At 40.9% G+C, this 17386-nt stretch overlaps 1 protein-coding gene across 3 annotated transcripts in view; it reads right to left on the bottom strand.

Annotated features, from left to right (window-relative positions):
• Nucleotides 1-13669, bottom strand: part of LOC131134323 (neprilysin-like) — a 53153-nt gene extending 39484 nt beyond the window's left edge. For all 3 annotated transcript variants that reach the window (XM_058079458.1, XM_058079461.1, XM_058079460.1), the window contains exon 1: nucleotides 13462-13669. In XM_058079458.1, coding sequence (XP_057935441.1) covers nucleotides 13462-13504 — 43 coding nt within the window. In that variant the 5' untranslated portion in view covers nucleotides 13505-13669. The remainder of the gene's footprint in view (nucleotides 1-13461) is intronic.
• Nucleotides 13670-17386: the final 3717 nt, after the last annotated feature.

Below are 17386 nucleotides of genomic sequence, written 5' to 3'. Positions count from 1 at the left end.
CAGGACCCACACGGTTAGCGTGCAGGCCACACAGCTCAGAGACCCAAGTTCGATTCCACCCTTGGGCATCTCTGTGTGGAGTCTCCCCGTGCATGTGTGGGTTTTCTCCGGGTACTCCGGTTTCCTGCCACATTCCAAAGACATGCTAGGTTGCTAAACTGTCTCAAATGACATGCTACACATGTAAAAGGGACTATAGGGGTGTTATTTCATGTTTAGAGGGCTCTAATAATGTTTAAAAGATTTGGAAAAATGTTCTATAAGACGGCCACATGGTGACCGAGTGGATAGCATGTTGGCCACAAAGTCAGGAGATCGGGAAAACTTGGGTTTGATTCTCCACTCTATGTGGAGTTAGCATGTTCTCCCGGTGCATGCGTGGGTTTTCTCCGGGTACTCCGGTTTCCTCCCACATTCCAAAGACATGCTAGGTTGCTAAACTGTCTCAAATGACATGCTACACATGTAAAAGGGACTATAGGGGTGTTATTTCATGTTTAGAGGGCTCTAATAATGTTTAAAAGATTTGGAAAAATGTTCTATAAGACGGCCACATGGTGACCGAGTGGATAGCATGTTGGCCACACAGTCAGGAGATCGGGAAAACTTGGGTTTGATTCTCCGCTCTATGTGGAGTTTGCATGTTCTCCTGGTGCATGCGTGGGTTTTCTCCGGGTACTCCGGTTTCCTCCCACATTCCAAAAACATGCTAGGTTAATTGGCCACTCCAAATTGTCCATAGGTATGAATGTGAGTGTGAATGGTTGTTTGTCTGTATGTGCGCTTTGATTGTATTGAGTTGTATTGTTAGAATAATCAAAATATTGTGGGAGTAGAGTCATATTATTACGAGAGCAAAAGTTGACATAATTGGAAAATTAAAAAGAAAAAAACAAAAATATTTGTTAATTATGGATTTTTTTCACCTATATAACAAAGCTGAGACAAAATATATATAACTTCTTAGCATATCTATATGTCTTGTTTTACAAAATATCAACATGGCAAAGTTGCCAAAGTTGTCACTGGAAAAGGTTTGGACACCCCTGCCCAAAATTCCAGGGATGTTCTGTGCAATGAGCTGTGTGAGAAATTCCGACTCCGACTTATGGGGTCAAACTTGGGGTTTAAATACAGCGCCTAAGAAAGAAAAGACTCAAGCAGCTCAGTGGGGGTTCATGTTTTGTCCTAATTTTCACGCTTCTTTGTGCAGCAAAGCAAACATATTCTCTTCATTTAAATAACTGTAAATGAAGATAATTCATAAGTAAATAGCACACAGTTATTCTTTAATGGTGCTACAAAGTGGACAATTTCTTACCCTCACGTGGAGTGAAAAAAAAAAACAATTTCCTCCGCCGCTCACTAAATAGCTTTGTTTCCTCTCTGGGGCCAAAGTGAGAACTTTACAGAGTTCATGGAACATCTCTTGAAGGCAATTAATCCTTAATCCCTCAGCACACACTCACGCAATCGCTGCACACATATTGGCCTCAAAGCCATGCTTTCTTTCTGTCTCTCTCTCTCTGACACACACACACACACACACACACACAGTCACTTTTACAAGCTGGTGTGATGAGGAGCCTTTGTGCACACGGGAGGGTGTTTCCATGTGCTGGCTGAGATGAGAGCACACAACCAGAGGACAAAGCCTCATGGCTCCCTTTGAACAAGTGGACACACACACACACACACACACACACACACACACACTTGGTGCTGTATCCATAACCACATCCATCAAACACAATAGATTTGGAATCCTATTCAATATTGCTGAACTTTTTAAATGTGATGTGAATGTCAGCGTCGTCCTCCATGTACTGTCACTACATGTTTTACTGTATTTGGCAACATGACTCACCACCGTGGTCAACAATACAGTTGGTGACTAACGTCGACATTTAACAATTTATCAATTGTTTATCAAACGATTCATTAAACAAATAGTATAGATCAGTTGTTTGATCAGTTGTGTCAAAATCAATGGCACAGGGGGCCAAAGCTCAATTTTCCAAGGTGCTCCCAGGCTAGCTGTGAGACATAATCCCTCCAGCTTGTCCTCGGCTTTCTCCCGGCTGGCTGGGCATGCCCAGAACACCTCACCAAGGAGGCGTCTGAGAGGCATCCAGACTAGATACCCGTTCCTCTTGGAACAATAAATAAATTATAAATAAAGAAATACAACCCAGAAAACCCAAAGACAGGATTTGCGTCAACATTTACGTATTTCTGGCGATGTGTCCATACTTCAGCAGTGAGTGCAAGTTTGCCGCTGTTTGTGTTCATTGCAGTCTTCACTTCTTTGAAAGTCTCTTCATATTTTCTCTCTGTGAGCTTTGTAAGAGGTGTCCTTCAGGGACGAGTGTAACCTGGATGAAAGTTGCGGACCATTGTAGTGTTCAACCACCTCGTGTCAGTAACAATCAGGTTGAGGAGGCTCTCAGTCAAGACAGCTGCTTGCTTTGGTGTGCATGTCTTTCTCATCGTGTTTGCTGTTTCAATGAAATGGGAAAGATGGTACAGTATGGGTATTGGGTATTGGGTACAGTATGGGTATGTATTACAGCACAATATGTTTATATGTGCACACATGTATTAAATATATCTAACAAAGTAACATTAATACTTCATTACATAAAGTAGAGCAGGGGTGCTCATTAAGTCGATCGCGAGCTACCGGTCGATCGCGGAGGTGGTACTGGTCGATCGCTGGTCGATCGCGGCGTGACATTAAAAAAATATCATCCCAGCATCAATGCCGTCACTTGATTGATATACAGGGCAGCCATTCAGATGACAACTGAATGTTGCCCTTCGGGCGACCAATCAAATCAAACAACGTCTCTAAGTGCAGCAGAACTTACGATGTCAGCCTATCATCCATCCCCGTTACTTGATTGACATACAGGACAACCAGTCAGATGACAACTGAATTTTGACCTTTAGGTCACCGCTCATGCGTAAACAACGATGCAAAGTGCTAAGCTAGTCGGCGAATTGCGAGATTTTAAGCCCTCGCTAAAGTTTATGGTCACTAAAATGAGTGAAGGAGCTGGACCAAGTAAAAAGGCAAAAACTGGACCAAGTAAAAAGGCAAAAAACATATCACTTCCATACGGATATGGAATATTATACGGATATTATGATACGGATATTATCCATGACTGATAAACATTTGGAAGTGTGCTTGAGGCTGGCTATCAGCAGCTACTGTCCGGACTATGCATCCCTGGCTGGTTCAATTCAGTGCAAGTCATCAAAGTAAACTCAGGTAATTACAAAAAATGTTAATAGTTAATTATGTGTGTTTTGCAATATTGGCTCATTTGGTTATGTAAGGTACATCAACATACATTGTACGTACAAATAATCCTCAATACATTTGAAAATAAATAGATGTTTTGCATTTTTGTAGTGGGTAGATCATTTTGACTCGGTCATTTTAAAAGTAGCTCGCATGCTGAAAAAGTGTGAGCACCCCTGAAGTAGAGGATGTAATAAGTTCCATTAACCACTGCTGTAAGTCACCCCGCCTCACACCAATAACTGGCTTCACTCAAACTTGCAGTTTATGACTGAAATAAAAAGTAACACACGATCAACGTTTCGTTTCCTCACTTTAAAGCGGAACAAACCTGGGGTGTTGTTGACTGACTCCGCTGTTGAGTTCCCTTCCACGACTCCAACATGTTTCCGTTTCAGGTGTTGCATCCTCACTGTGGAGCTCCCGCCATGTCGTATCACTTTTGCAAAGCTTGCATGTTACATTTTTTATTTTTTATTTTGTGAAGCGTGGTGGAGTGCTCCCACAATTTTGAAGATTTCGGTCGAACTGTTTTTTTTCCGTGTTGGTCATGTTTCTATTGTTGAATTTACTTTTATTCCGCTCTGACTCCAGCTCGCTCTGTTCCACTCTGCAGGTGGAGTTTTTTTTTTTTTTTTGGTTAAACTTGATTTCAATTAGCTAGCGTTGACAAAGCTCTGCAGGTGATCTAATGTCCCACGTGAAAAAAATTCTGTGTGGAAGTGGTAGGTTTTTGGCTTGTTAATAGAAGTGTGGAGGGGACAATGGGGTGTCTAACAATGTTAAAACCTGTCATGAACAAATTTAACCAACTAAAAAATATTAAATTTATGAACTAATTCACTTCCAAAGATGTATATGCTTTTATTCAACCCAACCTCCTGCCCCCAAAGACATACTTATATGTTTTTTCATGTGTTTTTTTGCGCTGGAGGCAAAAAGAGGTTGGTGACACAACTCCACAATAGAAGAGAGCATGTTTGGTGCCGAGCTGCATGGCGGTTGAGTGGTTAGCACGCAGACCTGGGTTAAATTCCACCCTTGGCCATCTCTGTGTGGAGTTTGCATGTTCTCCCCGTGCATGCGTGGGTTTTCTCCGGGTACTCCGGTTTCCTCCCACATTCCAAAAACATGCTAGGTTAATTGGCGACTCCAAATTGTCCATAGGTATGAATGTGTGAGTGTGAATGGTTGTTTGTCTATATGTGCCCTGTGATCGGCTGGCGACCAGTCCAGGGTGTACCCCGCTTCTCGCTCGAAGACAGCTGAGATAGGCTCCAGCACCCCCCGCGACCCCTTGTGAGGATAAGCGGTAGAAAATGAATGAATGTTTGGTGCAGAAAAATGTCCACAAGGTGGCAGAAGTACAATTTATAAGAACTCTACCTGCAATTTCCCCACAGCAAAAAGCAAAAGGCCTTTTTTCCTACCTTTTTTAAAGCAGTCAGGTATGGAACAAATTAAACAAGGGATGACTTTACACTTTAAAATGAATTTAATAAATGTGTGAAGCATATTTTGGCTTTAAACCTGGATTGTGTTGAGAAAGGTTGGGTCATATCATTCTTTAATAATTGTGTGCTTCATTTTTTTGCACACGTTTTTCAGGTATTGTGATGTTTCCTATCTGTAAGTATGGTAAATATTGCAAATGACTACATTTCCCAGTGTAAAGTCAAAAAGCCTCTGATCCATAGTGACCAGTCAACAAAACATGAAGCATCCATTCATGCAAATGGAGACTTTGCACCTCAAGCACGTTGTTCCCTTACAGACCAAGTGTTGAATACGAGAGACAAACAGGAAATGAATTCAAACATGCGTCTCTGTGCAATCTGCCCGGAGCGAGCGAGTGAGGCGGTGGTCAGATCCTTTCTTTGACTTTATTTTCTTGTCTGGAGGCAAACACATCACAGTCAGTGACAGCCCCCCCGCCTCCCCCTCTCGACCCCCACGCTGCAATAAAACCATGGTGTACATCAGAGGGGGCGCGCACATTGTTTGCTGCCGCTGAATCTGATTCATTGCATGCCAAGAAATGAAATGCAGTTGCAATGAAGTTTATACAAACAGAAAAGTAAAAGACCGACTTGAGAATGTGAGGAAAGGAAGACAAGGACGACGGAGAGATGTGGGGGGGGGGGGGGGAGGGTGAGAGGTGTAAAAACCAAGTGGGACACTGACAGGCTCCTAAATCCCGTTTAAGTGGACTGCCTCACACTGAGCTGAGGCATGCTAGGTATGGATCTTCTAGGACACGTAGAGCATGTCCACCCTTACTTATTACAACAATGTTTTTACATCGCTTGGCATAGGAAGTGTAGCGAAGTTTGTTTTTAAAAGTACCAAAACATCATATATTCCCCCCTATACAAGTAGATCCCCCAAAAAGCCAAACCAATGATGATGATCATAATGTGCCAATTACAAAATACTATGCTATGACATTCATATAATATATATGAAAAAGTGTTACACAGACACAGGCTAGGAACTAAACAACACATCTACTACCAGAACTGGAAATAGAAATGCAGGCTTGGACTAAGGACTGATCAGGTGCAGTTAATCAGGTTAACGAGGCGTTGAGGGTGAAAACAACCAATCAATAGCCACGTTTACATGAGGAGTTTTTCTCTTTCCGAATGGTATCTTTCCGAATGATCTTTCCGAAAGCAATGGTATACATGGAAAGGAATATTCCAATCGCGTGTCTACATGCGCCGCTATAATCAACCAGAATCGACCAGAATTTTCCACATTTGTTTTCTTATGCATATTGAAAGCGTTAAAAACCAGGGATGAGCATTATCTGTGACACTAGCCACGTTTACATGAGAAGTTTTTCTCTTTCTGAATGGAATCTTTTAAAATGACCTTTCCGAAAGCAATGGTATACATGGAAAGGAATATTCCAATCGTGTGTCTACACGCTATAATCAACCAGAATAGTCAATGGGGCATGCCCAGTAAAGTGTAAACACCAACATCACGTGATACCGACTTCCTCGAGTTGTTGGAATAACTAACGTATTGCCAGTTTTTCCTTCGTCTAGTCTTATTTTGAATCAAAAACAAACTTTCCTTAGCAGTCCAGTGCCGATTGCTCGCCTCCATTTTTTTTTAAATCGAAGAACGTCTCGAGTTGCGTGTTACGTCATATCTCAGCATTCGCTGAAAGAACGCACCCGGGAACAGGATTCAAGTTCAATCTTGCTAATATTTTATAATTAAGCTCGTCACATGTTTTATATAGATATGTATTTTCTTTTTGAATAAAAGTGGACTTGTGAATGGCGTATAGAAGGGTTTAGATTCTGTTCCACAGATGGCGCTAATGCACACGAAAGCTGCTTGCCAACCGCCAATAAACAACAGAAGAAGAAAAACACCACGAAGAAGAACGCAGTCTGACAACTTTCCGATTGAGCGGATACAAGATACCTCAATCGGATTGGGGAAAGGAATATTCCACCCTTGTGAATCCCATTATATATTCATTCGGATTGACACTTTTCTTTCGGAAAGGTTACATTCTTTCCGTTTGAGCAAATAACCCGAATGGAATTGGAATATTTGGGTCCATGTAAACGTGGCTAATGATGAGGATAGTCGGGCATCATGAGCGATCCCAGAATGAAAACGACCCTAAGCATTATTCCCGCTTATCAGGTGATGATGTTATTTTCCCGCCCCTTTCCAAAAGTGTTATTTCAGTTTATTTAAGCAGAACCCAAAGTGTCCACTCACTGTCTGTCTCAAAAATATCCCAAACATAATCACTCCCCATGTCCCGTGGGACTTTCAAAATGAAACCCATCATTCACTATGACACCTGAAAACACCCATCGACTCCCCTCCCAACACACACACACACACACACACATCCATGTGAGCCATGAACATGTCATGCACTTAATTGAGGTGTTATAATAAGCGCAAGAATGTGGCCTACTTAAATTTGAACTAACGCCTTCTGTGAAACATGTGGCCTGTTAGCTGCTACTGGCAACATTACGGGATATTTGGTGTGCGTATGTTGTCACAACCATGTGACAAGTTACTGGACCGATGACAGAATGGTTAGTTATAGTGAAGCAGCTGAGGTTTCATTGAGCAAGACACTTAACTGGAAAGTTAAACGCCAGTTTGGCACTAATAGCGTGTGTGTTTGTGTTGTGTAGCGCCGACGGTTCACTCTGCATGTGTCAGTCTATAGTGGAATGATAGAGTCAAAGCCACATGACACAGTGGCACAGTGGCACAGGCCTGTGGGGCGCTTGCTGGGGCGTTTGATCGGCAAAGAGAGAACGTACAGGGAGTGGTACACTCTAGAGCAGGGGTCTCAAACTCAATTTACCTGGTGGCCACTGGAGCTAGGGTCTGGGCAAGGCTGGGCCGTATCAGGTTTCCCCCCCAAAAAAAACTCATTTATTAAAAACAGAAAAATATACAAACTTTTTCAGTGCTTTGGTTCCGATTTTCTACAATAAAAGCTCTGATAAAACATTCCACTGTTCTCAAATATCTTAATTTTTATTTTTCTGCACAAAATAAGATGAAAAATCAAGAATAAAGAAAATCAATCAATCAGTAATAAATAAATAAATATAATAATAACAATAAAATGGCAAATAATAAAAAACACATATAGTTGGTGGGTAGACAAATTATTTTTTTCAGATTAAAATGAACAAAGCATTATTAGAGCCCTGTAGACATGACAAAACACGACTATAGTCACATTTATACTCTTTTTATTTACAACATATTGCGCAACTGCAGGGTCTTGAGACACATGCTAACTCGCAAACTAGAGAGCTAGCGACCTAAACGGTAGCCTTCAAGTTATTTCCTTTAAACTTAAATAGCCAAATCTTACCACTTCCACACGGATAGGGAGGATAACTATTAACAGTTATTTAACCTTTAACATGAACATGAATCAAACGTAATAATTTTTTCTGGGTACATGATACCATACAGCATCCATATCAAACTTGCGCGGGCCGCACTAACATTAAACTTTCATATCAAGGCGGGGGCCTCAAACTCGTGTCCTGCGGGCCACATTTGGCCCGCGGGCCGCGTGTTTGAGACCGCTGCTCTAGAGTGTCGCTCACTGGTGCAGCAACATGTTTGAGGTGTTTGGCGGATGGTGCCAGTTGTTTGGGAGAGCCTGCATGCACTTGTGGAGCGCAGCGGTTCCTGAGCTGTACGGTCGAGTGCAGGACGGCGTGTGAACGACCATCAGCAACATGACATTTTCCGCCACAACTCAGCTGTATCGGTTTTATTTGATTTTTTTTTTCTTATCACAGACAGTCTTTATAGTGTAGCATTGCACTTCACTTCACTTGGGAGCACTTCCTGTTTCCCAGCGAGCTTTGCTGTAGTATGGCTGATAAGTACATAGACTTATAGTATACACATAGTTGTTGGTTTATTGGTTAGTAGTGTTTTTATCTGTGTTGCTGTCTGATATTTTAAAGGGGACCTATTATACTCATTTTCAACCTATTGAGTTCTGGACTACTATGGAGCAGCTGCACACAATAACCCTTACATCAGGGGTCTCAAACACGTGACCCCAAATACACTAGTTTGAGGCCCCCGCCTTGATATGAAAGTTTAATGTTAGTGCGGCCCGCCAAGTTTGATATGGATGCTGTATGGTATCATGTACCCAGAAAAAATTATTACGTTTGATTCATGTTCATGTTAAAGGTTAAATAACTGTTAATAGTTATCCTCCCTATCCGTGTGGAAGTGGTTAAGTTTTGTCTATTTAAGTTTGAAGGAAATAACTTGAAGGCTACCGTTTAGGTCACTAGCTCTCTAGTTTGCGAGTTAGCATGTGTCTCAAGACCCTGCAGTTGCGCAATATGTTGTAAATAAAAAGAGTATAAATGTGACTATAGTCGTGTTTTGTCATGTCTACAGGGCTCTAATAATGCTTTGTTCATTTTAATCTGAAAAAAATAATTTGTCTACCCACCAACTATATGTGGTTTCTTAAGTTTTTATTATTTGCTGTTTTATTATTATTATATTTATTTATTACTGATTGATTGATTTTCTTTATTCTTGATTTTTCATCTTATTTTGTGCAGAAAAATAAAAATTAAGAGATTTGAGAACAGTGGAATGTTTTATCAGAGCTTTTATTGTAGAAAATTGGAACCATTTTTAATCTGTTTTTAATAAATGCGTTTGTTTTTTTTTGGAAAACCTGATGCGGCCCAGCCTTGCCCAGACCCTAGCTCCAGTGGCCCCCAGGTAAATTGAGTTTGAGACCCCTGCCTTACATAAAGCTCTCTAGATCTTCCAGACTCTGCACCTCTTCAAGTGTTTCTATGAGTTTCCTGCCTTCCGCCGAAACGGTCTGTGTAATTTCCTCCACTGCACCCCCGGCCCTCCTCCAGGCACGCCACATGTTCAGCACACTCCACTGTGATTGGTCAAACACCCTCAACTTTGTATGAACACTTGGCATGCCCAGAAAAGGTAGTCTGGGTTGCATTGACGAGTCGGTGTAATGAAACAAATAATGACATTTTTACTAAAAAAAAAAAAAAAAAGTTGATATTGATTATTGACAATAATTTATAGCACAATTATCGACCAGCAAAATTTGTTATCAGGACAGGTCTATTCTTGGGCATGGAATTCACTAGAATAATTTGCCATGACAACATAAATGGTGGAGCTAGTGCATGCCCACATGATTATATATATATATATATATATATATATAGTGGCCAGTGTATAATACTGCGTATTATTTAAAGCGTCCACTCGGGTGGATGTTGAAAACATTTCTTAACACCACAGCGGGGGAAATGTGCACTTTAAAAACATATCCATGTTCGTGTGGTCATCTCTTTCCCTTCCACTTGAGGATGTGTCACACGTGCTCAATTGCATTTATGTGTGGAGACATACTTGGCCACTCCATCACTTTCACCTTCAGCTTCCTCAGCAGGCACTTGTCATTTGGGGGTGGGGGGGGTGTTTGGGCTCCATATCATGCTGGAAAACTCTCATGCTGCCCAGTTTCCCAAGGGAGGAATCATGCACTGCAGAATGATGGAATTACAGCAGGAGGAAACTTTTAAACGAGAAGTATCTTTAGTAAACGTATGTATGTTTCATATTGGAGGTGTTCCGTCATTCAAAGAATTCATTCATTCATTCATTTTCTACCGCTTTTCCTCACGAGGGTCGCGGGGGTGCTGGAGCCTATCCCAGCTGTCTTCGGGCGTAAGGCGGGGTACACCCTAGACTGGTCGCCAGCCAATCACAGGGCACATATAGACAAACAACCATTCACACTCACATTCATACCTATGGACAATTTGGAGTGGCCAATTAACCTAGCATGTTTTTGGAATGTGGGAGGAAACCGGAGTACCCGGAGAAAACCCACGCATGCACGGGGAGAACATGCAAACTCCACACAGAGATGGCCGAGGGTGGAATTGAACCCTGGTCTCCTCGCTGTGAGGTCTGCGTGCTAACCACTCGACCGCCGTGCCGCCCTTCAAAGAATTCATTGGTTTAATTTTTGCTTTATGTGTTCAGTTCCAAATGTTGCAGGATTTATTCCAGGTCACCATGTGGAATATTTATGTTATATTATTATTTATGTCATTTTAGAATCAAGGACTTATAAAACCACTTGCTTGGCCTTTTGGAATGGTTGGCACTAAAAATAAGAAACTTAATACTTGAAGCTTTTTCTTTGAAGTCTCTGCAGCCAGTACCCGATTTTTCTTGAATTTAAATTTATCTGCAAATAACTGTTTTGCACAATCAATGCTCTCAAAACTGTATATTATGTTTCTTTTTTAAGTGTTAATAAGAATTTGCCCCCTTCCTCCCTTTTTTTACGTTTGTTACTATTAATGGAGAGAAAAAAACACATGGCCCTGTGTGAAAAATTGATTGCCCCCCCCCCCCCCCCCCCTTCAAAAAAATGTGTGGAAAAATGTTATAACGCCATTTCAAAAGCTTTGGGACTCCAGCCAACCACAGTGAGAGTCATTATCCACAATTGGTGAAAACATGGAACAGTGATGAACCTTCCCAAGAGTGGTGGGCCAATCAAAATGACCCTAACAGCGCAGCGATGACCTATCCATGAGGTCACAAAAGACCCCACAACAAGAACTGCAGGCCTCACTTGACTCAGTTAAGGTCAGTGTTCATGACTCCACCATAAGAATGGCCCACGGCACAATCGAAAAATATTATTTTACAAAAATGTTTTTTGAAATACAAGGTTGTAATAGCTTACTTAATACTGGGGCAGTGCCCCCCTGGGGGGGATGCGATGAACTGTCAAGGGGAGGGGTGGACGTGAGAGGCAGGGAGGACTTTCAATTTTAGTGCAGACCTGCCAGCATGTCTGAATTTGTCGTGCTCAGCATGCAATTTGACTCTTGAATAAGCTTGTATGCTTCACTGCTCACTTTGTTGCCTTTCACTTTCCACGAAAACATTTTCTGTCCCGACGTGTGAATGACAGAAAATCACTTTTTGAAACCATTGTTGAGAACCAGCATTGTTGAAACATTATGAGGAAAAATAATATAATTTTAGCACAATGGAGCTGAAATGTTAAAGTCATTATATTATGAGACAAACAAACAAAAAATAGTTTGGGGGAAAAAAGTCACAATATTACTGGAGTTAGTCCAATTTTACAACAAACTCATAATATTAAGAGGAAAAATAATTCCATTTTAGTAGCACGATAAGAAAGTCATATATTATGAGAAACAAACAAAACAAAACAAATTTGAAAATTAGTTTGGGAAAAAAAGTTGAGACCGATATCGATATGCCGATATTGTCCAACTTAATGATACCGATATCACCTGTGGTGGAATGAACACATATGTGTTGTATCCAGCTTTTTTTTAAAAAAAAACCTTTTCATGATCGAGAAAAAGTCTGATACCAATATCAACCGATATTGCATTTTTATGCTGATAGTGGGCCAATAATTACCATGCCGATAATTATTGGACACCCCTAGAAAAATAAATATTAAATAAAAATAAAAATAAAAATAAAAATAAAAATAAAAATAAAAATAAAAATAAAAATAAAAATAAAAATAAAAATAAAAATAAAAATAAAAATAAAAATAAAAATAAAAATAAATAAAAATAAAAATAAAAATAAAAATAAAAATAAAAATAAAAATAAAAATAAAAATAAAAATAAAAATAAAAATAAAAATAAAAATAAAAATAAAAATAAAAATAAAAATAAAAATAAAAATAAAAATAAATAAAAATAAAAATAAAAATAAAAATAAAAATAAAAATAAAAATATAAAATATTATATATTAAAATATAAAATAATAATAATGAAGGGACAATAATAATTATTATTAAATATTAAAATAAATATTAAATATATAATATTAAAATATAACATAAATATATAATAATAATATATATATAACAAATATAAACTATAATATAATAATATAATAAAATAATATAATATAATAATACAAATTAAAATAAAATACTAATATGGGACTAAAGTCCAAATATAATGGGACTAATGTCATAATTATAAAAAGAAAGTGTCCTAAAGAAAGAATTGAATTATTTGGAAAATGCAAAATCAGTAAAAATGGAAGTGGGAAGAAGCAATGTTTATACTAACAAACTTCATATCATATCTACAGTACGTACATGTGTTGTTAAAATAACAAAATATCAATATAAATAAATTAACAAAATATCAAAGCGGCAAAGTTGCCAATTATCCTTTTTCAATATGTGGCCCTCACTGGAATAGGTTGCTGTAATATTTATTTTGGAGCACTCTTTTTCACAGCACTTGAAATGTCCACCCTGCACTACAAGATAGAATCAATATCAGCTCTAAAGAATCACATAAGAATATTTGAAAGGCTTTTAGGTAGAGATTCAGGCAATCCAATGAAATAACCCAATGCAAAAAGTGCAGCAGTTGCAGCAACACATGCAACACTCCTGTTGCACATCAGGAACTCCAATGAGGTCTTTGCATGAATCAACTGGTGCACGCTGCCACCGTATCGACCCCAAATAGACCCAAATAGACCCAAATAGACCCGAGAACACGTCGGCAGTAATAAACTTACCGGCCAAGTCGGGGAATTTTCGGTCGATGCTATAAACTGGCATCCCATCCACTCGTCAGACATCCATCCGATGCACTTGGAGGAGGAGGAGGAGGTGCGAAGTGCAGATCCGCTCGCCTCAGTCGGGAAGCTCCGCCAGGAACATAATCCCGCCTCTTTGCTTCGCTTCTTTTGACTTGCCTCCTGCGCACGCACGCGTGCATGCCCAGCACCTCCACTACCTGCTCCTTGGCGTATCAACCGCTCTGGAAGAGAGAGAGAGAGAGAGAGAGAGAGAGAGAGACGGAGAAAGAGAAAGGGGTTGGCTGAATGTAAATGATCCATCACACTCTTGCGCATGCGGTGCAAGTGTAGGTCAGGTGTGAAGTGCACACGGCGCCGTGCTCCATATTTAGCTTCCACTGCGCTGATTCAACCCTCACAAGTAGGCCTGCAACATTTTCCTAGCTGCAAACATACAACATGGAGAGGAGTACACTGGGATGCTTTTGTGGATTATATTCCACATAAATTATATGTCGGACTGCACGGCGTGGTGCAGTCCGAGTGGTTAGCGTGCAGATCTCTGTGTGGAGTTTGCATGTTCCCCCCAATCCCTGATCACAGAGCACATATAGACAAACAACCATTCACACTCACATTCATACCTATGGACAATTTGGAGTCGCCAATTAACCTAGCATGTTTTTGGAATGTGGGAGGAAACCGGAGTACCCGGAGAAAACCCACGCATGCACGGGGAGAACAAGCAAACTCCACATAGAGCGGAGAATCAAACCCAAGTTTTCCTGATCTCCTGACTGTGTGGCCAACATGCTATCCACTCGGTCACTGTGCGGCCGTCTTATAGAACATTTTTCCAAATCTTTTAAACATTATTAGAGCCCTCTAAACACGGCGATCTAGTGGTTAGCGCGCAGACCTCACAGCTAGGAGACCAGGGTTCAATTCCACCCTCGGCCATCTCTGTGTGGAGTTTGCATGTTCTCCCCATGCATGCGTGGTTTTTCTCCGGGTACTCCGGTTTCCTCCCACATTCCAAAAACATGCTAGGTTAATTGGCCACTCCAAATTGTCCATAGGTATGAATGTGAGTGTGAATGGTTGTTTGTCTATATGTGCCCTGTGATTGGCTGGCCACCAGTCCAGGGTGTACCCCGCCTCTCGCCCAAAGACAGCTGGCATAGGCTCCAGCACCCCCGCAACCCTCGTGAGGAAAAGCGGTAGAAAATGAATGAATGAAAGAGCCCTCTAAACATGAAATAACACCCCTATAGTCCCTTTTATATTTGTAGCATGCCATTTGAGACAGTTTAACTTGGAAGACAGGAAATGATGTTGGTAGTTGTAGCAGCTACTTGTGTTATTATTATTATTATTATTATTGTTATTAGCTTTGTGCCATTATTACATATTAGTATGAACTAGCTGAGTCATAGTTGAGTCATGTGAAAATGTGATCAGGATTGTATCATTCTAATTATTCAGATTTTTTTTAAATAGTGGTTTTGACCATTCAAATTCTTCCATTTGGAAGTGGACCGTCAGCAACAAGTGGAAAAGTTTTAAAATGGACCTCAAAGTGGTCACCGGAGGTCAAATTGGGGCAATCACGCTGTGACCACACCAATATTACAACATATCAACATGTCAAACTAAATTCCTTAATTCCATTTGCTCTGTTTACAAGTTTAGCCCCAAGTGACCTGTGGCTTCAAATCCTTTCAACCACCACTGGAGCCCGAAGGTCACCCAGGGGTCACATTTGTTGGAGCAATTACCTCTGCAAATCATTGTTAGGGCTAGGTTTTTGAGAGAGTGGCTTACTCTGGCTGTCATTTCATATTCACACAGGACATGTCAAGATTTTAGTTATGTTGTAACGGAGGCGAAATTACACATTTATTCCCCGCATGGGCTTGGCTTTTTTTTTTTTTTTTTCGGCTGCATTGTCAATCATCGCTTCAGAGAACACTTATGCAAGCCTCGTCTTGTGTCACCCCATCACGCAATCCATATTTCATTGCTTCTGATAATGAAAGGCACACCCCCTCCTACAAATACACACAAGGCATTTCCATCTGTGTGTATAACTTTTGATAATCGGTGAAGCACAACTGACAGCTGTTTTGAAAAGGAGCCGCCCGTCAACACGTAGGAGACGTGCCTACTGTGCAATCACTGTGATCATACTCCTCATCATTTTTGTTGCCGCGCGCCGCAAATTAAAGCACCTCACCCTGTCTCTGTTGGTCATTTGATCATTGTTCACTGACATTTTATTGCCGAGTAATTGTGTTGTTTGCTGGGTGACTAAAGCACTTTAAAGGGAAAGATTCCTTTCTTTTAAAAACACATAGTGTGACATGTAGCTTTTTGGAGTCTCTATTCTTATATTAAATATGCTTTTTACTTGGTTTCATAAAAGTCATCAGGAAAAAGCAGAAAGAAGTTGAGTTCCAAAAAAGAACCCTAAACATTTGGTGCAGATCTGGGTAAAAATCCAGATAGAGGAATTATTGTTTTGACTAGCATATAAAATGAGAAAACACCCGGAAGTCTTCATTCATTCATTCATTCATTTTCTACCGCTTTTCCCTCACGAGGGTCGCGGGGGGTGCTGGAGCCTATCCCAGCTGTCTTTGGGCGAGAGGCAGGGTACACCCTGGACTTGTCGCCAGCCAATCACAGGGCACATACAGACAAACAACCATTCACACTCACATTCATACCTATGGACAATTTGGAGTTGCCAATTAACCTAGCATGTTTTTGGAATGTGGGAGGAAACCGGAGTACCCGGAGAAAAACATGCAAACTCCACACAGAGATGGCCGAGGGTGGAATTGAACCCTGGTCTCATAGCTGTGAGGTCTGCGCGCTAACCACTCAACCGCCGTGCCGCCCACCCGGAAGTCTTTCTATATTTAAATAGACACATATACATCCCAACTTACAGGGGGCGGCAAATTACTCATCCCCAAGCAAGTCAGAGCTTTTCTCATCGTCACCCACAATCCTGTGATCTGGAGTGATGCAGCCGTGACACAGAGACAAGCTGGAAAAAGTGGCAGTCATTTTGAGATAACAACTGTCTTAAAGGGGACCCATTATGCTAGTTTCCATCCATTTGTATCGAGATGTGGAATCCTATAGAGCAGCTACACACAATAACCCACACAGAAAGTTTCTAGAATCTATACCTATTCCAACTGTATTCCTTGATTTCCAAAACATTCATTCATTCATTTTCTACCGCTTTTCCTCACGAGGGTTGCGGGGGGTGCTGGAGCCTATCCCAGCTCTCCTCAGGCGAGAGGCGGGGTACACCCTGGACTGGTCGCCAGCCAATCACAGGGCACATATAGACAAACAACCATTCACACTCACATTCATACCTATGGACAATTTGGAGTCACCAATTAACCTAGCATGTTTTTGGAATGTGGGAGGAAACCCGGAGAAAACCCGAGGAGAACATGCAAACTCCACACAGAGATGGATTTCCATTTCCAAAAAAATCTGTCTTAATTTATTCCATCCACGGCACCTGTCTCCGGATATGGCCAGTCTGCTGTAATTGGTCACATTCCCAAGCACTCCAGAGTACTTCCGGATTACTGCCGAATCCCACTTTCTGATTTTGTCGGTGGTCAGGTGCTACTGGTATCTCATGAGCTACTGGCTGGAGATCCCTGACTAGCTGTGTATGAACTCAAGGAGTGGTAACACTGCTTGTGCGGTGTAGCTCAGGAGAAGCCAGGATTGAGGGCGCTGCATTCATCTTGCCTGCCTGAAGAGGAGCACTCATTGTCAGACACAATTTGTCAGAGGCACTGTTGGTGCCGTGAAGCTTAAAAGCCATGTTTACTAAGTGCAACCTGACAACTAAGACAATCTGTGTTTAAAAACACTTGAATAGACC

Source organism: Doryrhamphus excisus, chromosome 8 (genome assembly GCF_030265055.1).
Source record: "Doryrhamphus excisus isolate RoL2022-K1 chromosome 8, RoL_Dexc_1.0, whole genome shotgun sequence".
In the NCBI taxonomy this organism is placed as follows: Eukaryota; Metazoa; Chordata; class Actinopteri; order Syngnathiformes; family Syngnathidae; genus Doryrhamphus; species Doryrhamphus excisus.
The sequence above is the reverse complement of the archived record's forward strand: the minus strand, read 5'-3'. Positions and strand labels throughout refer to the sequence as shown.